At 41.4% G+C, this 22,586-nt stretch overlaps 3 protein-coding genes across 3 annotated transcripts; 1 reads left to right on the forward strand and 2 right to left on the reverse strand.

Moving 5' to 3' along the window:
- Window positions 1-324: 324 nt before the first annotated feature.
- On the reverse strand, window positions 325-9,093 carry ube3b (ubiquitin protein ligase E3B). The gene is made up of 27 exons (XM_031856424.1): window positions 8,715-9,093; window positions 8,388-8,556; window positions 8,107-8,224; window positions 7,873-7,932; window positions 7,685-7,789; window positions 7,508-7,604; window positions 7,312-7,397; window positions 7,101-7,183; window positions 6,850-6,955; window positions 6,642-6,762; window positions 6,342-6,519; window positions 5,945-6,111; window positions 5,666-5,833; window positions 5,401-5,572; window positions 5,188-5,306; window positions 4,978-5,092; window positions 4,766-4,865; window positions 4,562-4,681; window positions 4,296-4,472; window positions 4,093-4,203; window positions 3,875-4,012; window positions 3,711-3,776; window positions 3,569-3,627; window positions 3,267-3,449; window positions 2,920-3,031; window positions 2,680-2,772; window positions 325-2,586 (listed from the first exon to the last, which is right to left on the reverse strand). Exons 2-27 carry the CDS (start codon window positions 8,546-8,548, stop codon window positions 2,395-2,397), a joined length of 3,207 nt encoding a protein of 1,068 aa, XP_031712284.1. The 5' UTR covers window positions 8,549-8,556; window positions 8,715-9,093; the 3' UTR covers window positions 325-2,394.
- A 404-nt stretch (window positions 9,094-9,497) lies between these two features.
- Window positions 9,498-13,451, forward strand: kctd10 (potassium channel tetramerization domain containing 10). The gene is made up of 7 exons (XM_031856494.1): window positions 9,498-9,594; window positions 10,432-10,645; window positions 10,750-10,919; window positions 11,470-11,556; window positions 11,665-11,717; window positions 11,838-12,033; window positions 12,153-13,451. Exons 1-7 carry the CDS (start codon window positions 9,592-9,594, stop codon window positions 12,369-12,371), a joined length of 942 nt encoding a protein of 313 aa, XP_031712354.1. The 5' UTR covers window positions 9,498-9,591; the 3' UTR covers window positions 12,372-13,451.
- An 11-nt stretch (window positions 13,452-13,462) lies between these two features.
- myo1ha (myosin IHa) lies at window positions 13,463-21,848 on the reverse strand. The gene is made up of 31 exons (XM_031856433.1): window positions 21,521-21,848; window positions 21,326-21,441; window positions 21,030-21,228; window positions 20,852-20,932; window positions 20,250-20,429; window positions 20,061-20,159; window positions 19,866-19,982; window positions 19,707-19,778; window positions 19,478-19,597; window positions 19,325-19,392; window positions 19,042-19,147; window positions 18,848-18,928; window positions 18,674-18,765; window positions 18,276-18,370; window positions 18,137-18,183; window positions 17,639-17,719; window positions 16,604-16,709; window positions 16,405-16,522; window positions 16,191-16,304; window positions 16,033-16,109; window positions 15,883-15,951; window positions 15,717-15,801; window positions 15,465-15,627; window positions 15,292-15,375; window positions 15,111-15,204; window positions 14,984-15,039; window positions 14,762-14,897; window positions 14,607-14,677; window positions 14,132-14,229; window positions 13,952-14,051; window positions 13,463-13,850 (listed from the first exon to the last, which is right to left on the reverse strand). The coding sequence occupies exons 1-31, from the start codon at window positions 21,641-21,643 to the stop codon at window positions 13,824-13,826; spliced, it is 3,075 nt and encodes a 1,024-aa protein (XP_031712293.1). The 5' UTR covers window positions 21,644-21,848; the 3' UTR covers window positions 13,463-13,823.
- Between the last annotated feature and the right edge of the window lie 738 nt (window positions 21,849-22,586).

The raw sequence follows: 22,586 nt of genomic DNA on the forward strand, positions 1-22,586 counted from the left end.
CATAGAATTGAACTTAACAGATCGGCCCCATTGTCACCGACACCTGATCCAGTTATTTGAGTCGGTATCAGCCCGATATCCAATACGGAGCATCCCTAAAAACACTGTCAGCCAGTGCCGAAGTGGGAAAAAACACACGATTCAAAGCAAATGATTTATATAATACTGGTATATATGATTTAACATTACATAGACAAAAAGTATCTTACACATGGACACATCTTACATGTGAATCTCTTTTTTTGACAACACACTCCATACTGTAGTGTAGCCAGTCTCAAAGACACTTGAAGAAAAGATAAAAACTTTCACAGGAAGAGTGGGAACATTTTCAGGGTCATTTTTTATTAGTTTTTGTACTAAAAGAGCGGATAGTCAACGGTCAGCATCAGCAGTCCACCGGTACACTTAAAGTCTAGCCTACTCTTGACATCATTTTAAAATCAGATGAGTGACCTCATCACGAGACAGACAAGCTTTTGAGGTAACTTTCATCTCTCTTGCACACGGACACACATTCAAGTGTAGCACGCCGTTTAAATCCATTCACAGTGTTTCCACTTCTTGCTGGAATAAATGAGGAGGAGCAGCGCTGGAGCAAGATCCTCCTGACTGATTTGTCTGATCAGAAATTAGTTTGATCTCATTAGTATTCTGCAGGTAAATTCAATACGACCAGTGTTACGTATCATTATAATCACTTTAATTACACAAGTTAATTGCCATGAGATTACTAGTTCGAATCATGGCATTAATGACCAGATTGCTCTATAGCTTGTGTTACTTATTAAGAAGTATCCATACTCATTCATGACAGAAAACATTTTTTTGCATAATAAAGAACTTGTTAAAGATTTGATATTTACTTTTTAACCCTTTCTTTGGAAGTTGCAGTCCTCTTTCTGGTAAATGACTCACTTCCTTGACTATATGATCTAATTGAACCATGTGTTGAGTAATATTTAGGCTGATAAGGGAACATTCCCTCTTGTGTCCCTTTCCGCAACATTTCTACCCAAGGGAACATAAAATCAAGCAAGAAAACAGTCCATGACATCATGTTGAGAGGTTTTTAAACCCCAAATTCGTTTTTCCACATGGCTCAAAAAGTCCAGAGATCGGAGGGCATCGTATTAAACCCTCCTCGGTTGATGTTGTTGTTGTTGTTGTTGTTGCAATGGTAGTGGTTGGGTTTCTGCGCTTTTTTTGTTAGTAGAAGTAGAGAATAAGTCCAGGTACATAGCCCCCGTTGCTATGGCTTGTTTCCGATATACGTGGTTATTGGTTACAGTCAAACATGTGAGAGCAAAGGGGGGGGGGGGCAATATGAGGCACTCAGCGTTATTCAAAGGTGTTGTGAGAAATCTTCAGTTTTACTAGTAAATATGAAGACTAACATCATTGATTAACTTTACTTTTCATTTTTTGGAGTGACAAGGTCGAGCACAGATGTGTGACGATGAACTGCTGTGTCTGATTTACTGGGCGGGTACAATTTAGTGCCCAAACATATTTAGTTCCTTTTTTACTAAAAAGTAAAAAAAAAAAAAAAAAAAAGCTACAGCAAAGACATCTTTTCTAAATCAAACAAAAGCAGGAAGATTTTATTTGTATTCTCAAGAGTCACTGCTGCGTCACCAGAACTGAGGCAGATTTTCAAATGAGAACATAAAAACCAGCGTCTCCCTCAGGTGACTGCAGCGTCTCTTAGTGGGGAGAAAGGGAGCGAGGTCAAAATGATTTTCCTCGAAATGGGACATAATGCAATCAACACTGCTGTGAGCCGCTCCTCCTTCATGGAGGTTGAACGCAAGACATTGATTTGTCTTCCATTTATAAAAGATGCATTATGCTCAGCAGAACATTTTAAGACTCATCCAATATCAGCTAAAAGTTGCTTGGATAATGGGGTCCAAGCTTGTAAGTATATTAACAACCCATCGCTTGGTTTCACTCGAGTGAGTCCACCACGTGTATAATGGTTTGCATTGCATCTGTATTGCTTTCCAGTTCGCTTAAAATGGGAGTGTTAGATAGCGTGATTCTGTTAAGCCTGAGAATGAGAGTTCTAGCCACTGTATATCCGTATTTCATCAAGTTAAATACACAACGTATTGAATTTTGGGAGTGGCAAAAGGGAGATGCTAAAAATTGGATTGTGCTGCAGAAACAGCATCCCCTTCGATGTAAGGGAGTGGGCTGACGTAGAGCAGAGCTCGTCCAGTTTTAAAAAGACACCAAAAGGAGAGTCCTTGTAGGTCCTTTATTGTTCCCCCTTTGTTTCGGCGATCCCCCTTCGACTTGACAGGCTCCAGTCCAGGTATGTCGAGCCTCTTGCTCGGCTCAGGCTGCTGAACACAAGCCTCCTGCGAAGATTGTCCTGATGCAACTGAGTTAGGAGAGCTCAAAGCCTGTGTTCATACTGATAGCGTAGCGCAGCTTGTCACGCAAGATGCTCTTCTTGCTGTAATTGGGCAACTTGAGCAGGTTAAAGCATGTTGATGAAGTGGGAAGTCGACCACCAGGCTCCTTCTTGCGGATTGTGAAAAAGCCCCTAAGAACACTGCCAAGGGTGTCTCCGGTGTCCTAGACACAGGAAAGGCTCAGTTAGTACAAACGGAACACATGGATGCCTCACAGCTTTTAAGCCTCATCCATTTGCTCCTTTCCTATTCCTACCTGATCATCCGAAACTTCCACACAACGGATGGAGAAAGGTGGTTTGAGGTAGGCAAAACCTAGCAGAGGCGGCCTGGAGCAGCTGGTAACAAACTGTAAAACACACAGGAATAAATGAGACAATAGTAAAGCACTTGTGGGTAGAAATGAACAGCTTTGGGCTGTGACATTTACAATTCAATTCAATATAATTTGTATTGCCCAAAATTACGAATCTGCCAAATTTGTAAAACACCTTACTTTAAGGAACATAGCCCTCTCGTCAGAGGTGAAGTCACTGGACAGGATGTCCCACAGCCAGATGATGACACGATGGCTGCTGTGAAAACCTCCATAGTAGACCGTATGCTTCCTGAGAAAGAGCAGCGAAGACAACAATGGTGAGCATCTCTGTGCACAGGAAGCAGAGATGAAGGACAAAGTCCAATCACCTCTAACAAAGTGTTTGGATTGAGGAAACTTCTGAATTAACAGAAAAGTTCTGCTAAATGTTGGGACACATTTACTGAGGAGACTGTTGTAGTGGCACAGCAAGTAAAGAAGAAGAATTCAGTCTGCTCATTAAAGATGTCTGAAATGTCACCTACTTGAGGTCATCGAGATCAATCTCTGCATTGTCTCCCGAGACGAGACGCTGAACCTCAGGCGTGGAAAACATGTGCAGCCACTCTGGGTTAATAATGCTGCGGAAGCCCCGGATGAAAGCTGCAGTTTGCTCCTTAATCTGCGTGTGCATCCGGAAGTGAGCCATGAGGTGGATGTAGCTGATCCTGCAGGAAATGGAAGAGTTTAGGTCAGCGTTAGACAGTATAGAGTACACAACAATCAGAAACATTTTAGATTTTAAAAAGAGTCAGTTATATTTTAGAATGGATATGAATTGACATACTTGTTTTCGTTGGTGACTTGCATGGTTTTCCCCCCCGGTATCAACTCATGACAGACGAGCTGTAAGGGAACATACAAAGTAGCTTATGAATGTCATGTATTTAACTACCCTGTATCATGTCTTCCACACTGTCTGATCTTACCTGGCCCATAACATCCTCATCATAGGATAACGACAGTCCTAGATCCCCTACATCTCCATCGTAGCGCTGGAAAAAAAAACAGATAAACATGAAGGATGTGAGATAGAGATTTAAATGGGATAAATTAGTGACAAACAATTTGTCCAAGTGTAATTCTAGCCGACCTTGATGGAAGTGAGGTTCTTGTAGAACTCAGAGTCCAGCGAGGGCAGCTCGTCGATGGAGCTGTAGAAAGTGCTGTGGTGGTGACCCAAGACTTGACTGAGGAAGAAGGAGGCAAAAGGGACGTCCACAACGAGGCCCTGAGCATACGGAAGTTACAGTTACACATTAGCCGAAGATTACCCAAAACGGTGTTCAGCAAATCAATCAACAAACATACCTCATATATGGCTTTCCCGAGCATCTTCCCCACAAACTCAAACAGCTGCAAATGGTTCTCATGGATGTAAGATGTTGGTGAAGGAAACAGCCTTTCATTTCCACTCGTAGTCTACAGAACATAGAAATCATACAGAACAGTAAAATCAATGTCCGCAGCAGTGGTGTGATGCTAAAAGCAAGCTTTATCTCTGCCTGGCTTACCTTGAAAAGGTTGAGAGCAGGATTGAACACCTTCTTGATGATCTCCTCTAGAAACTCTTTGAACACACCATCCTGATCGATACCGGCCTCGTCTACTCCCAGATCGTTGACAAACTTGACACGAATGACGCCTTTAATGGAATTTGGTGGTAATCTGCGGAGCTGGTCATATCCATCCTTAGGACAGAGAAATACAACGTGTTATTACGGAAGAACTGGCATGGACATATTTGCTCTCTATCTGCTCTGATCTGGTGACTCCATACCTCCAACATCCGTGAGCGACGAATGGTAATATGGGTGACATGTGGTGAAGCAGAGCTCGTTTCTACCAATCCTAAACTTTCTTTCTCCTTTGTAACGATGTTCCTGAACAGCAGCACCCTCTAAAAAAGAGAGGAAATGTAATTATAGAAAATAAAATAAAAAAATGACACTCTGCCTCAAAAGAAAATGTCCTTTTTACTCACGTTCTTGTGTGGGATCACATGTGGGATGTACTGCAGTAAAAGCTGGGCTCTTTTCTTGCCTTTCTCCAGCTCTTGGAACAACAGGCTGGGCTTCAGGTCCCTGAACGCAACACCACAGAGATGTAAAGGTGAGCTTTTAAATGTGACCACTGAGCTTAAACAGAAGGCCAATGTGTTTAGGTTAATAACAGCTATTCAGTGTTTGTATTTACTTGCGTAGCCAGTGGTCATCAGGAGAGAATCGTCGCCTGCAGTCTCGCTCATAAAGCACCATCAACCAGCCATGAACACTGTGGAACAACTCCAGTTTCTCTCCCTTTGCATTTTCTATTAGATAAAAAAAAAACAAAAAAAAAAAAACAGGTTTTTCAGTCAAACCCATTCATCATAACTGTCAAGATTCAGTGACGTCACACACTCACCTAAGATGCCATCCCATACCATCTTGTAGACAAATGTGTTGAGAAATGAAGAGATGGTGATGAGTTCTTCGATCTTGAAAGATGTTTGTTCTTCATATACTTCAATGTCATCCAGAATTCTGTAATACATTAACAGTGTGTGATAAAATGTTGCTCCTACATTTCATGCATACCACAATAAAAAGTGTTTTTAAAATGAATCTATAAAATTACGTGATGAGGTGCCGTGAGCAGTCACAGAAGAGCATGAGCATAGCCAGGAGCTGCTTGGACTCTTCAGTGTCGTTGTTCAGACACTCCATGAAGAGTTTGAGGCCTCCCTGAGGACCGAGCTCACAGATGAAGGCCCAAAGTTTGGGCAAAAGGTCATCAAGATGTGTCAGACCTGCAGAGAATGCAGAGTGTCAAAGTTCATCATGAACTTCCAAAACACTGTATGTTTGTATGACTTAAAAAGATGTACGATTCTGGAACTGACCGGTGAGTATCTGGAGTCGTATCTGCGTTAGTGTAGACAGAGCAGTCTGGTAGAGCACACAGATGCTGCACACCTTCTGAACCTCAGCAGAGTCGACTCGCTTCCCTCCGACTGGTTTCAGGATGTTCCGTACAGAAGCCGACTTCTGAAATGCACGCTTGAAGAGGTCTGTCAAAACACAGACACAAGATACCGGGGACGCAAAGGACCGTCAAGGACCTCTTTAAACCGTTTAAAACGTTCTTAGAATGTTAGAATAGGGATGAGTTAATAACTCACTTTTAACTGGTAGATTGTTTTGTGAGGTGCTAGGCTGCGGTGGTGGAGGAGTGGGCTCCTGACTCTCCAGCTTTTTAGAGAGGACGTCACTGAAGAGCGTCCGAATGATAGCAACACCCCACAGGTACTGAAGCTGTTTAGTGACCAGCGGCATTGACTCATTCAGACTACAGAGAACGGGAGATAGAGGACACAGAGGGGAGACAAATTCAGACAGAAATACCTGACCTTTGTTAACAAAATAAAGCTGAGAAACTACTTAATTACAAGTCAGCTCTTGTGCTAACTAAGAAATTAATATGTTAACTTTTGCATTTAAAGGGCTTCAAACCTTTCCTCTGGTTGTATATTTTGGGTCTCCTGGGAACCCCTTTTCTAAATCAAGTATTTCACTGACCCATAGTCTACAGTTTGGGAGAACCAGCCCAGGACAGGGTGCCAGTGGGTAAGGTTGGACTTCTTTTGGGATACATATCTCTGGCAGTAGGACAGCATGTCAGTCAGGTCCTTCACAAAATGATTGGCCTCCTCTTCAAGGACTTTCTCAGTAAAATAGCCCAAGTGAATCAGGTTGCCTATCAAACATGAAAAAGACGTGGTTGGCAACGGTAAAAGTAACAGTCCGCTGGACACACAACGATTCTCTCCGTGCACAACTAGATCGCATCAATGCACATATTTATCCGAAATACTATACCAAGTAAGCAGAGTGTGTGGCTTCCCTCGAGACACACGCAGATGTCCAGACATTGTTCTTCCCGGCTGAGAAACAGAATGAACTTACGCAGCAGGTCATGCGTCTGAATGGACGCCATACACTATTGAGAAAGACCAGATATTATAACCTACTCTCTAACAGTGAAAATTGTTATTATGCTCAACAACATGTGATATGTGACTTTTACCTCTGGAGTAAGCGTGCTGAGGTGGCATACGACGGCTGGAACCGACATGATGTGAAGAAGGAATGATCTTAGTAGGTTATCAGAGAAGTGAGCAGCAATGACTGGCCTGGAAAATAAAAACACAGAAACCACAACGCTAACTGGGTGTAACAGAATCGGATACAACACGTCTCCTCCACTTCATGTATTAATAATGGAATATAAATTTCCTTTTGAATAGCAATATTACAACCACCAAATGACCAGCTCACCTTAATGACAAAGAGAAGACAGCTGTTAGAGTGCCTTTGGAGAGAGACGGTTTAGAACGAGCCAGGCCATTAGTCAGCAAGATCTAAAACAGAAAAGTGAAGATGACACACAATGTGCATTTTTTTTAAGAAGATAAGAAGAAAGAAGGTGTCACAATACTTCGTTGAATCTCTTGATGAAACTGAAACGGTATGAGCTGTACAACTGAACCTGCAGTATTGAATAGAATCCCTTTAGGTTGAGATGGCCCATGATATTTTCACAAATCCTCGTCAAAGCGGGTCTGAGAGCTTCTCCTGAAATAATGAGGGGGAAGTATTGCGTTTCTTTTTTGTTGCAGAAAGCATGTCCTGCAATAACAAAAGAATAGTTTATAATAATGACATCAGCTTGACTTAAGACTCACCCTTCCCTCGGACTATCCGCCAGGTGGAAGTGTCCGTGAAGGTCACCAGCATGGAGAGGTAAAGCGTTACCAATTTATTGTCCTGAAGAATGTCAGGCTGCGTATGACAAAACAGAGAGTTAAATGTACAATTAAAGTCATAAAACAAATATTAAAACATGTCAAATCAAGACCAACCTTTAAATGTTTCAGTAGTTGACAGCAGATCCACAGCACATCTTTTATCTGTTTCAGCCAGGGAATGGTGAGGTCTTTGGAGAGAGCCAAGGAAACATACCAGACCTGAGGCCCAGATGTGAGATCAGTCACTGAGACATTTTAAATACTGTGTGGTATGTGGTTGGTAAAAGTATATGCACACTCACTTTAGGTTCGTTTTCAACCTCCATGCTGGCAAGGATTGCACGACAGAGCTTCTCGAACCTCTGTACAATGTGAAAAAGCGAAACTGAATACAAGAGTTTAAACTACTACTGTTATGTTCTATGTAGCCTCCACAAAGGTAAGCAAAGAACATTATTATGAAAGTGAACTAGCTTGTACTTCTTGTGTACTATTGATATCAACGTATTGGCCTCAACAGCATAGCTGCAACTCACCATCTTATCCTCTTGGCGATATACGAAAAGTAATTTCCGAGCAATTTTGAAAATTGAAAGTGCATTTCTTTTTGATGTCCCGGTTTCAGAAGCTTGAAAGTAGTCATCAACCTCTTTCCTGGTGAGACATAGACATTATTATTGAGCCAACAATTGCATGAACATGATGAAACCAAATATGTATTATTTTACTAATGATGATCATGGCAAACATACTGAACTCAAAGCTCCGCAAATCATAGGTGACTAGTAAATCTGCAAGAAATAAGATGAGAGACTACCGTATTTGCTTCTGGAGTCTGCAGCGACAGAGAAATCTCCTGACCAGGGCTTGGATGAGGGTTGCTGATTTCTCCTTGTCCTTCTGTCCTCTCCTCTCCTCCCTGGCCTGCCTGGCTTTGTCCAGGAACTCGGACTTGGAGCTTTGAGTTACACTAAACATTGTGCACCCTGGAAAAGAAGCATTTAACAAAATGTCCATACACTGATGACCTGCATGATTGTAGTGATTGTAGTGACAGAGCACATATCTGCGCTTTATAAATATTGTGACTGTGATAATGTAGCATCCCAACAGCTGCACATCTTCGCATTTTGAGTTAACTTACGTGCGATTTTCCTCAAATGGAGATTCTGTCTGGCCTTTAGGCTCAACTGGCGCTATACCTCTTCAGTCATTTGGTTGTCCTTGAGATCCGAGCAGGACGAAAGCAAACCGACAGATGAAGACTAACTTGCCATCTTTGGAGCGGCGGTCGACACGGGAAAGATGGAGCTGGGTTAGTTAGCACACAGGGCTAGTTCGCCGCTGGTCGACTTGATTCTCTCTCACGGAGAATATTTTCAAATCCATTCAGCGATATTTATCGTCATAGTGGTGTTAGGGTTGAGTCTGTATCAATGACAAACTGAAAAACACGGTGGACATACTGTTTCGAAATGTAAACAATGAGAGGAGGTCCGTACATTGACTACGGCCATTAATCCCTTGTGTCGCACTAAATGCGTCCGGGTAGTGTTTGTCTTGATTTATAAATCGTTATATGAGAGTGTTTACCAATAGAAGGTCTCGGATAAAGCAAACTATCTTTGTTCGTGTTGTTACAACAACAACTTTGTAAAGTCGCTATTGGATAAAGGTTTCGTCCCAGCAGTTGAGTGAGTAGCGGGGGGACTGTTATCACCGTTACTCCTTCAACAGCGGAAATGTGGAGGCTAATGTAATTAAAGCGATGTTCTTCAATATGTTAATTAAAAGTAGTGTGACAAAAAGTTCGGCTTAAGTGGGGTGTTTCATTTTGTCTCATTTCACCTCACCTCGAACACGTTCTGTAACGTTTAACAACATAATGTTAACTGTCCCTTTAAACGGGGCAGGGGACGTTGACGTCATTCTTTATAACTGCGCAGCGTCGGACCGGAAGGAAGTGGGTGTTAGCTGACTGACGTTAGCAAGCTACAGTTATAAAGTCTGTTGCGGGTTCTATGGTAAATATACTTCTGTTTTATAAAAATCAGATTACAAACCGGTTGATAACGTTATGTAGAGATGTTCAAACAGCCAGTATCATAATATGTGTATGTTTTGACAGATTTGGGATAATATTGATAACTTTAGTTGATGCTAACTAGTTAGCTAGCTCATCAGCAGTGCTAGCTAAAATCAAATTACTACTTAGCGTTACTAGATTTAGGGATGCGGTTCAGTGTTTTACGTACACAGAGGGGGGGGGAGAGCCGTGAACAGTCGTTCAACTGTAATAACGCTATTTGCGTTTTGATAAAGGATACCAGCCGCATAGTAAAAGTCAATAGACTGTTACGTTAATGCTCTCTTTGAATTTTCTCTTTACTTTTCCAGCTTTTTCGTAGCTTTATCGTGGCAACATGAATACAAACAAAAAGACAAATGTCTCTTAAAAGTATGAAAAACACCAGGACATATAGCTAAAGTTGTTTTGTTTATTAACGACATATTGCGAATACACGTCTATAATTCTTTGAAGGAAAAACACGTTTTATTATAGCTTTGTCGTGCGTAACATATTTTCAGTAATCCCATTATATTAATAAAAGTATTGCCCCAGCCTTGATGACATTTATTTGCTATCAACAAAGTATTTCAGAGTCCATCGTTGGCAATAAAACTCCAGTCACAAATTGTTACATTTATTGGAATCATTCTGCAGATTAGAAAAGCTATCAACATTAATATAGACCTGTGTGTTAAGAGTCTGTTTCCACTCAGTGCCCTGAACCGAGCTAATCCAGTGACACACCAGCCCTGATTCAGGTGTCACTATATTTTACCTTTGTCTTTCCCAGGAAGAGATGTCAGGAGAGAGCGTGGTGAGCTCGGCAGTGCCAGCAGCTACAACCCGGACTACATCCTTCAAGGGATCCAGCCCCAGCTCTAAATATGTGAAATTGAATGTGGGTGGGGCACTGTACTACACTACAATGCAGACACTAACCAAACAGGACACGATGCTCAAAGCCATGTTCAGTGGCAGGATGGAGGTCCTCACAGACAGTGAAGGTGAGCTGTTGGGGGAAGTGTTTAAATTATATGCAGGGCTTATGTCAGCCCTGCTCTGGCCACGATATTTTACTAACTAATGTTTCACCATTTTATATCCAAAGGATGGATTTTGATCGATCGCTGTGGGAAACATTTCGGGACAATCCTGAACTACCTTAGAGACGGGGCAGTGCCACTCCCAGACAGCCGACGGGAAACTGAGGAACTGCTCGCTGAGGCCAAGTATTATCTTGTCCAAGGCCTCGCTGATGAGTGCACAGCTGCCCTGCAGGTACGTTCACCACATAGGGCTGTCAGCTAGGCAGGGCAACATATTCAGACTTCAGAATTTGTGTAAAATGAACTCCACAGAACAATTACTAAGTCCTATTTTCTGAAATTCCTATCGTTCCACCTAAAATTTAGAGTTTTTATTTAAGTGTTTATTAGATAAGTTTTAAAGGTTTAAATCCAGTGAACTGCACTGTATATTAATACAGTATATAATAATATATATAAGATCAATGTATCTGTTTATTTTGATATGAAACATTTATCCATGGTTAAGAAAAATCCAATGAATCAAAATATCGGTGAAACTTATTATTGTTGTATTTATTTATCTACTATTATGAGGAACATAAAATCTGTATGAAAATAGTTTTAAACCAATCTGCATAGAAAGTCTAAAAATCATAGAGGGTGAGTTGCATATCCTTCATCTTTTTGTGTTACTCTGTTCCACCAGGTGGCCTCGTTTCTCCCATTATATTCTGAATGTTCCAGTTTAGCAGGTGGAATTTGTGTAATGGAAAAAATAAAAACATTATTTTCTCTTACAGAACAAAGAAAGTTATGAACCCCTTTGTAAAGTGCCTCTGATGACATCATCTAAGGAGGAGCAGAAGCTTATTGCAACCTCAAATAAGGTAGGTTATACACAACGTGCGGAATTTCTCATGTTCAATATCAAGAGAAGTTGTAATTTAAAAATTAGTAATTTTTCTTTGAAAACACAAACGTCTGTGTCTTTGCAGCCGACTGTCAAACTGCTGTATAACCGAAGCAACAACAAATATTCATATACCAGGTGAGTTATTTTCATCTGATATCAGGATGTCTAATTAAGAAAAAACATAAAGTGGGGAAATCATAAAAGTTCTTAAAATAAATGACCGTTCTGTAACACTTTTTCTTGTTTTCCCGCCAGCAATTCCGATGACAACATGCTGAAAAATATTGAGCTGTTTGACAAGCTGTCACTGCGGTTCAACGGTCGAGTTCTCTTCATCAAAGATGTGATCGGGGATGAGATCTGTTGTTGGTCGTTTTACGGCCAGGGGCGTAAGATTGCTGAAGTGTGCTGCACCTCCATTGTTTATGCCACAGAAAAGAAGCAGACAAAGGTAAACATGTTTGTTATATGACCAACCAGAAGAGTTCTTTGGTCTTTAGTAAATGTAGAGCTACAGTATGTTGTTTAAATATCTCTAATCTGTTGTGTAACACTCTACTACTCTGCTAGGTGGAGTTCCCCGAGGCACGAATCTACGAGGAGACCCTCAACATCCTCCTGTACGAGTCCCATGACGGGAGGGGTCCGGACAATGCCCTGCTGGAGGCCACAGGGGGCGCTGCAGGACGTTCTCATCATCTGGATGAGGACGAGGAGCGAGACCGAATTGAGCGAGTTCGTAGGATTCATATCAAACGACCCGATGACCGCACACACCACCACCAGTGACCTTTCTCCTTCGACCCGCCAGCCCGTGTCTCTGACCCTGGACAGTGTTTGCACCACGCTTGTGCCTTACATCACCCAGCGCCTTTCTGTCTCACTCCCACTCTTATTTCACCAGCTGTTTCTCCAGGAGACTACGATGAGAAGCGTGTCATACAACAGTGTGTAGTGGTGACGTGATTTTTGTGTTTGTGTGTGTGTGTGTCATCTTCGTTATGTGGTCTGACAGGCTGTAGTGTTTTGTTCTCTGTTTGTTGGTCATGATAACTTCTATCACTGTTTTCTGCTCGTGTGCAGGAACCCCTAGACCTGAGTGTTTGCATTCAAAACTGCAGGTGACCACAGCTTTACCTGATCGTGTGAAAACAAAGAATAGAAAGAGTATTGTTGGTATACATCAGTTATTTGAGGTCTTTACTACATTACAACCAGGAGAAGAAGAATGATATCATGTTAGCAGCTAAAGATTAATGTACATAATGTTTGCCTCTCCTTACCACGGTTCTGACGGGTCATCAATGGATCAACCAGATGTTGTACACAATGGGGCCACATGTGGGCACTACTTTACTCTTAGAATATGTTACCATGGCTATTTGTGTAGCCTGGGGATTATAGCAAGTAAATTTTTTTTTTAACTGTATTCATTTTTGATAGTTAAGATATCACAGGTGACAACATTTCACTGTAGTGCTTCTGCCATATTTAGTTTTAACATGTATGCATTTTCCCTTCACTCCCATAAATGCTCATTATTATTTTCAGTGGAGGGAACTTGAGCTGTGACCTGGGGTGTTACATGTACTGGGCTGATTGAATGATGGATGCTGAGGTTGAAGTGAAGGACTGTAACAGGAGATCTCTCGAGCAGGAAGGGAATCCTGTCTACAAGCTTCTAACAGGGAGAGAAATTAGACCTGTCCTTCATCCCCGCATTCATCGGAGAATGTTTGCACACGATAGCTTTTAGTTTAAATATGTCTAACAATCACAGTACTTGCAGGTCTCTTGTACAGAAGTGAACATATATGTATGTTTTATATTTATACATACTTTATCACGAATAAATTTCTACAAATCTTTTTTTTCTGTTTTTAATCTGCTTAATCCCATCATCAGTGGAAATACAGAAGTACAACACATATGGCTTAATTTTGAGGATCAGAATTACATTCTTTCAAGCATTTTATGAGTTTAGTACATTAAAGTAATTTTGTCCAGGCCCCAAATTATATTAAAACTTAATGGTTTATATTCTTTTGTGGAAAAGGTCAATTCATCATCGACTAATAATACAGATGAGAATCGTGTTGCTGTACAACAAAGCACGCTCATCCAGGGTTTCTAAAGTGCTTCTGGTCCGGTGTGTTTCCTTTAGACACGTTGATCTCCCCTCAGGGGTCTCCTGATGAAATATGCAGGGGCTTCTTGTGTGTCGTCTCAACCCCACACATGTTACCGGGTCCTAGCCCGAGTGGAAACCTGCGGTGGCAAACCGCTTGATTCATGTTGTATCCTTTAGTCTGAGCAGTGCATCATATATCATATGTATATATCATATATCATAACAGCACTCATCTCACCACCATGAGGTGTCCGTTCTTGGCCTTGTATACCATGGGCTCCTGTCCGGTGCTGAAGTCCACCGCGCTCTCTTTACCTGCCTGGATTTCAATCTTGACGCTGAGAGTCGATACACAAGAGTTTTAGATTGAAGCACATATCAAATCCAACCTGTTTGATTCTTTCTTAAACACACTCACCTGCCCTGAACCACTTTGATTGCATTCTGTTTGTTAGCAATGACACCGAGTTTGGTCAAACACTCAAACAAGGTGTCGCACTGCATCACAAGATCCCCCTGAAACAATCACAAAATAATACACAATCAGACAAATGGAACCAATATACAAAATGTAATGTTCTATTGGATTTAAGAAACTTCTACCTGAACATCTTCTGAGTAAATGAGCTGTATGACTCAACAATTTACTCAGCTTTGTATGCTTCCTTTCAATAATTTTCAGTAGAGTAAAGCTGCTTTAACACTAAAGAAAGTGCTCTCTCGATCTCTGTTAGTTTGTACTCGAGTCAGAATATGAATTTTCACTTGTTCCACTATATTAGTTCTTTCCCATTTCCACATAATAAAACGTTCCCAGTGCTATATTAATGGCCCAAGTAAAACAAAAATGGCAAGCCCAAATATCTCCATATGTATTACATGTATCCACATACCTTCTGTTTAGGGTCCTCACATGTTATGTGGAATATGATGATGCTGTCCGTCAAGTTACTGACCGAAATACCTGCAATGAGTACATTACAGAAACTTCAAGCCCGATATGAAAACATCCCTAACGGTGAAATGTGTAATTTCACATTGCCCTTACCTTTGAGAGACGTGTACAGAACTCTCTGTTTGATCTTGGCTTCCTCTATCAGATAGGCAGCTGTCTGGGTGAGGATGAGCTGTCGTGGCCTTGGTTTGAACCCGTTCCTATCATATTTAACCACCGGGACACTGTACTGTACAGAAACGCAGAACACAACACAGTGAGTTGGGTTTGATGTGAGGCTGTATGTCCTCTGGGTGCATAAAGACATTTCATTACCTTGATGTGCTCATTGCGAATCATCTGGAGAACCCTCATGTTAATGTCTTGTTCACCTAAAGATATCAAATGATGTAAAAGATGATCAACATGAAAAGGGCGTAACGTGAATGTATCTGCTACTTACTGATTCTAGTGTCCACAAAAGGTTGAGCGACACTCTGTGGATAACTCTCCTTTTTGCCCTTGAAGATGGAGCTGGTTAGAAGCTTCAGTTGAAACTGAAGGGACAAAAAGTACAAAGTTGATCACTGCAACAAGATAATATGAAGATGTAGTCTTAGATAATGTGTTTACATGTATGTTACCTGGGCTTTTTTCTGGGGAGTGATTCCTCTCACATACCTCCGCACCATGAGACGGTAGTGAAGCTTACGCAGCATCTCTGATGTCTGATGAGAACAAAAACATGCACAGAGTCAAAATAAAAGCTAAGCTTGAATGTAATCGGTTTCACAACAAAGCTGATTAATGGGTGGACCTCTGTCAACACGGCTGGTGGAGTTTGCCAGGTGGTTTTATCCAAAACCGTCTTTGGCAGGTTGCCTTTGAGCCTGTTCAAGTAGTTTTGCCTCACAAAGGCCAGGTACTCCGAGTTATCTGTGTTCTTTGCTTGTCCTCTGGTCATGTAACCTCTGATGAATCTAAAAGCGATTGTAAAATACTGTATCAGTGAAAATTTGACATTAAGACTGAGAAGAGCTGTGTAATGATGTTTCATCTTCTTTCTTACTTCTTGATGACTTTTACAGCCCAGGCTCTCTTCTCTCTCTCCTTCCTAGCCTGCACTCCTCTCCAGCACGTTTCAATCTTAGTGGCTGAAATAAAATGAAATATAAGAGAGACTGAATTAGTTTCCTTTACTCACATAACACAACATCATGCATTGTAGCATTTACCGGCTTCTTTCTGTTTTTTGAACTCTCCCTTTGCTTTGTATCCTTTGTATTTGGCCTGGAGCCTCGTCGCTGCAAATTCAGAGCATAATATTAGATCACTGTGCACAACTAGTGATGACTGACACTTAATCACACCAGATTTGCACTCACCCAGTTCATGTTTGCATTTCTCAAATGCATCCTCTGTGGCATAAAGTGTCCTCGGATGACGGATGAATATTTTGGTTCTGAAACAAAGGAAAACTAAATGTTTTTGGTTACTCATAGAATGGGTTCTCTCTGTTGTATTTAGTCAGTGCTGTCCTCACCGTCCCATTTTGTACTCATCTGGCAGGTAGCCCAGATGTTGAACCAGCACTTCCACTCCATCAGCAGGCAGTCCTCTCCAGTGAGGCCAGGTGGCTGGGCACAGGGGTTTATATCTGGAAGATGCAGCATACAACCCACTCAAATATGCACTGGAGAGTAACTAATTAAACCGAGGGTTTTAATTTAGAAGTCAAGCTCTGTGGTCCTTCATACCTTTTTAAGAAGACCTCATATTTGCGCCTGTACGCAAAACCAGCTCTCCTGACTCTGAGGTGCTCCATCAGGCCCAGGTACTTCACCTGGTGTCTGACCAGAGCTTCATCAAATTGACCTGTGTTTGCGTGAGAGAGACTTTGAATCAAACATGTCCATCCCGTTAACAAAATAGTTTCACGTATGTTCTACTAAGTACCTGGCTGCTTGGACTCATTGGATTTTAGACAGCGTATGTACCAGGCCTCTTTAGCCATGAGGATCTCTGTCAGCTTCAGCAGGCTGCTCTTAAACTGGGTCGCCACCTACAGACACAACACGAGGGTCATAATCCCCAACAGTTCATCTGTCACATACAGATGGCTAAATGATGACACAGTCTGACTGCCATGGACAGAGAAAGAAATGACTTGTCTTTGTCTCAGTGGTCACTCTATTTAGACCAGTGGTTCTCAACATGGGGATTGTGACCGACAAGGGGGGCGTAAAATAATTTCTGGGGGTTCCAGAGGGGGTTTTGTAAAATAAATTGCATCCCCAGTGCCATCTGGTAGAATAGATATCCGCTCACCTAAATCTATGCAGAGAACACTTATCACCAGTACCATCAAAATCCACAGTGCCTGGAGCACATTGGACAAAGCCTCAGTGCAATCTGTTAAAACCATAACAAACTGTATTCAAAAACAAAGCATTATTTATTTTCAATATTTATTAGAGCAATCACAATGGGCGCCAGTGTCGTAACCACCAACCTGAATGTTCTGGGGTGTCGTGACTCAATAAGGTTGAGAACCACTGATCTAGAGCACTTACTGATTTATTTCTCCTCATTTGTAAACAACATTGTGCATGTTTTTTCTCTTCAGAAAACTCACTCCTGTATGTCCTGTATGGACTACAGTCCTTCCTTTGGTACATTATGTGTTATTTTTGTAGATAGTAAATTGTTAACGGGATAATGGGTGCTAGCTTGAATCATGTGATCTACTAGTTGTAGGTGGAGATCATTTTTTGGTTTGTATGTATATATCTTTTTGGTCAAAATGTCAATCTTTTGGATGCTTGCGAATTACACTGTGCAAAAAAAAAAAATTCTCTGTTCCCATTTTACATAATGACCAGAAGATGAATGCTTGTATATGACTTGTAACTCAGTACTGCTGATAATATGTAACATCCGCTTCATCAGTGATACAGTTGAGAAGATGTGGAGGGTCAAACATGGACTCACTGTTTCTGGTCTTCGCCTGCTGTCTGACTCCATTGTGGAGAAGCACTCTCTCACTATGGCATTTTTAGACTGACAAATCAGCTATGAGAAGTGGAGATAAAACACATCGATTAAAACACACCAATTCAACATATCATGTGATACTCAAACATTGTTTGCCAACAGCTCTTGTGTGATTGACAGCAGCAGAAACTAAAGTTGAAACAATTTGTAGAGTTTTCTACACTTGTCAAACACAGATGTAACACATTTGTTTAATTTCTGCTATGACATGTCAATATATCTGTTGTGATATGAATATGATTCATATGGATGACAATAAAGAAATAGTGTGCACTATGCTAGCAGGGCTATCAAGAAAATGTATTGTAAAAAAAGTTTGGGAACTTTAGCGTAAAAGTTTTACACTACTGAGAATAACCACAGTACTAATTAAGTTCCCATGCATATTACCACTCCTTGCCTCAAATAATACAAAATACAAATTAACAGACTTACGTCTTTTATGTTTTTGTATAATAGGTCGTTGTTTTTGTCCAGGAAACCTAAAATGTCAAAAAAAAAAAAGCTGTTAGCCAGATGAAAAAGAAGGTTTAGATGTTTGAGTAACAGGGCTTGACATTGTGGTTTCTTTTACCCACAACGCAGTAGGTGACCTCCCCGGCATAATGCAAGAGACGGAAATCTCCCCTCTCCAGAGTCTTACGTGTCATTTTGTCAGCCAGTTTGTGCCTGCAGTCAAAGAGGTGGAGAGAGACAGAGGGGTGAAGAGCGAGAGGCTTTACAGACCGATCCTAATCCTCCATCTCTCTTCACTGTCGGCTCACTCACGAGAGACCAGTCAGCGGAACGTTTTATGACCGGAGTTACACTTCAGTGTTGAGGAGAAGCTTTGAATTACACAGTATCATTTAGAGTGAATAAATATATAATTAAAACAAATGTTTTACAACCAAATGTGCAGCACTGGTCATGTAAACCTTTTAAAATATCCTGCAGGTGTGTGTGCCATGTTGAGGTTAGTTTTCAACTCACGTGACAAAGTGAGGATGATTTGACATCTTATCTTCCAGTCTCTCCAGGAAGGTGAGATCTGTGGCATCTCCTGGCCTGAGACACTCCTCATCCTGCAAGATTATCATCATCACACGATAATACGTCAGCTTCAGTGTTTGTTCAATAAACTCTTCTCTCCCAGTGAATACACACCAGTATAGATATGATCCCTCTGTGTTTCTCCTCCACCAGGTCACAGATGATCTTGTTGTTGAAGAATTGAACCGACTCCCACTGGAGGGGAGACACATTAAAACAGATCATGAATGGAAATCTATTCAACACCAGTCAGTGTAAACACACTCTATCTATCATAGTCGTTGGTTCATTAAACCTCCCAGGTTTACCTCAATATCTTCCGCTTGATATTCTTCCTGCTCAGCCTTGAGCGTCAACTGGATGAAAAGCTGCTGCAGCTTCTCGTTGCAGTAGTTTATACAGAACTGCTCAAAACTGAGGAAATAGGTCATGACAAACAGGCCAAGCTCAGTAAGAATCATCGTCACACAACCAATCATACATGTGCAGTTTCCCATGAAAATTTCAGATGTTACATAACAGCCTTCATCGGGGTATCAAACATAATCAAATCAGTGCCACGATGTTGAAATAGGAACGATTTCTGCCCACCTGTTCACATAGAAAACCTCAAATCCATATATGTCCAAAAGCCCTATTACATTCTTCCTTGAAGGGTCCTGGCAAACAAAAGCATAAAGTCAGTTAATACTCATCCTCACTGTCTGGGAATTGTCATTTGTCACAGGCTCTTCTCCTCCCCACCTTGTTCTCCATGGACTCGTTGATCCTGTTGACCAGCCAGGTGAAGGTCTGTCCATAGATGGCTTTGGCCAAGGCATCTCTGGCATAGATGGCATGATCGACTGTGAAAGGGCTGAGGACCTTTACAGTGAGACAAAATCATGGCTAAATTCTAAACACTAAAGGGAAAGTTGAAATAGAAACAACCTTATCGTAAATAAAACTAAAGCACAATTTAACGCGCGTGCACCTGCTCTGTTTTGGCTTCAATCTTCCTGTATGTGAGTCCCTCTTGGAGACTGTGAGCATCAAGTCCTAGTAGCTACAGGGGAACATGACATTGAGTTCATACTTTGACTGTTTGTAATAATCCTGGGTATCAAAAGGCATTTCATTTCTATTTTCTTACATTTGAGACCCAACGCAGCTCCGCATTGTTGTTGTTCAGGAGGGCTCGACCTTTACTGTCGGAGTCAAACTGAACATTTCCCAAGTGGAGAACACTCGCAACGGTCCCAAACAAGTGCTGCACAGAATGAAAAATGTGTAAATCAATGCCAAACTAGAAGGGAAGAGTGAGTGAGTAAATCAGCATCCAACTTACATTGGTGTTAATCTCATCAATGTTGATGATTTGAAGTGCATTTTTGACCGTTTTCCAGTCATTTCTGTCATTAATGGAAGACACAATGGCACACTCTCCCTGTCAGAAACAGCAAACACAGCAGCACATTGTCAATGCGTTGTCTATTTTATCTATTTGATCAAAACAGGGTCACTGAGTTAAACATACTTGGGTTAGATAGTTATAATGCTTGCTGTCTCTCTCCAGGCCCAGCTGGTGCAGTAGGTCCTCCTCTCCTCCCTCCACTAGCTGGTAGAAGATGTGGAAGTTTCTCTCCCCGTGATTCTGATGTACGACTCTCGACTTCTCCAGCAGGTAGTTCAGGATATGGCCTCCGACAGCATCCCCCTATGGGCATCGTGATCCTAAAGACAGCAGCTCTACAACTTGCAGAGAAAACATAGCCTATGGTCCACTGGACAGATTTTAAAAATCCTCTTGGGATAAAATATCTTCTTGTTAAACGCTATTTTTCAGTATTATTAAAGGAATGTTAACTTTCTTCTCCAATCTAAAATGTTTTTGGATGTAAAATGTATCCTTGGGTCCAAATATAAAACAAAGGCCAATATATTTCAGCTTGTGTCCTTCAAGTGTGTGTTGCTGTAGTATAAACCTATACAGACTTTTTGAGAGTAATGCTTATTTTTTTTAAAGGGAACTATAGGACTTCTCAGAAACCTCCACATTCTTTTCTTTCTTAATTTAAATGTACTAATGTAAATTTATATATTGAAAGCACTTCTGTGAATATGTCCCTTGATTCTTACCTGGCTGTCAAACTGAATGTCCATATACTTCCCAAATCGACTTGAGTTGTCATTTTTCAATGTTTTGGCATTGCCGAAAGCCTGTGGGGGAACACCATACCATACAGAATAATAACTGTGAGCACAACCTGCTGTCTGGTATGTCATTACAATGATATATCACAAGTTACCACCAGACCTCCAGGACAGGGTTGGACATGAGCATTTTGTCCCTGACGGTGTTGAGCAGAGTGGTGCTCGGACAGCTGACAGCGTAATACTGCAAAATCTTCTTGGAGGCCTCTGTCTTCCCCGCTCCACTCTCTCCAGAGATGAGGATGAAGTGATTGTTAAACTCTGTCAGCATGGTGTGGTATGCGTTGTCTGCCAAAGCATAGCTGTAATGATGCAGAAGCAATCTGAATATTTCACATACAAACCCAAAGAAAACTTACCACACACACATGCACAAATATGTATAGTTTTCATACTCACATGTGTGGTGGAAGCTCGAAAAAGTTGACCCCCATGTAGAGATCCATCAGTTTGTTATTATAGATGTCCAGTTCTTTGTAGGGATTCACAGACACTAGCAATGTGCCAATGTAGGTCTAATAGAATTAAAATGTTCATTTTAATTGTTGCGATGCACACACATTTAGCGGACAGCAGGATTTTAATGTCACTCACATAGATGAGATCTTTGCTGAAGCGTTTTTTGAGGTTGCTGAGGAAGGCCGCCTCAGTGGTTTCATCCAAAAGCACAAAATCCTGGATTCCAACCCGATCCCTGGCAGTCAGGGCGCCCTCCATGTCCAGCTGACCCTGTGCAACAAGTTGTATCAACCATAAGGCAGCAAGATGCACAACCTAATAGCAGTGGGAATATGCCTGGTGGTTAGCGTCATAAACTGAGGATTTCTCTATTTAACATTTTATACATTCAACACTTCACAGTACTTAATTAACAACTTAGTCTCTTTATTCGTTAAATTACTCTAAACTTTAGAGGACACAAACTCTGCCAAGTAACCATAACAAGTGTGACACATTTTACATGCATAACAATGATATTCAAGATTCTCAGCCATTTATCTTGACAAACGCAACTGAATGCGTGTTTGTATAAATGTGTCCATGGGGGACGACGAAGCTGAAAAACACCACCAAAAAAAAAGCACAAACATGGTCCCTGTACGTTCTATTGAAATAGGAGGTCTAGAGGTCCTATGTGTCTTTGAAGCAAAGCTCTGTGATTGTGCAGACGAACAGACAGAAGCTAATGATCGCTACACAGCACACAGGGACCTTGGCTGGCAGCCCACCGTTCACTAGAGCCGACACACCAACCAAACACAGCACACTGTGCAAATGGACTCGGGGAGCCCAAAACAGCGGCACATTTAAGAGGCATAGTGGGAAAAATTCCACCAATCTGTTTTGCATTCTCAGCACCAACACTTAGACCAAAGGTTTTCACAGCTTTTGTTGGTTTTGTATTTTTCTCTCTCTCTCTTCTTTGGACGCAGAAGTCCTTTGATTCTCAACTCTCTCTGTAAAAACATTAAAAAAGATAATCCATTGGATCTAATTGACACAAAGCCCTCCGCCCCTCTCCTCCCCCTGCGTCTATGCTCTGCCTATGGCCCTCATTTCTTCTGAGAAAGGCCAAGTGTTTTTGTCCTGTAAATACCACGGAGCAGAGACAAAAAAGACGTCTTTAAAATGCAGTCTACAATCCATTACACATATTCCC

The sequence above is a fragment of the Anarrhichthys ocellatus genome, unplaced genomic scaffold (genome assembly GCF_004355925.1).
Source record: "Anarrhichthys ocellatus isolate YVR2014 unplaced genomic scaffold, GSC_Weel_1.0 scaffold17, whole genome shotgun sequence".
Classification (NCBI taxonomy): domain Eukaryota; kingdom Metazoa; phylum Chordata; class Actinopteri; order Perciformes; family Anarhichadidae; genus Anarrhichthys; species Anarrhichthys ocellatus.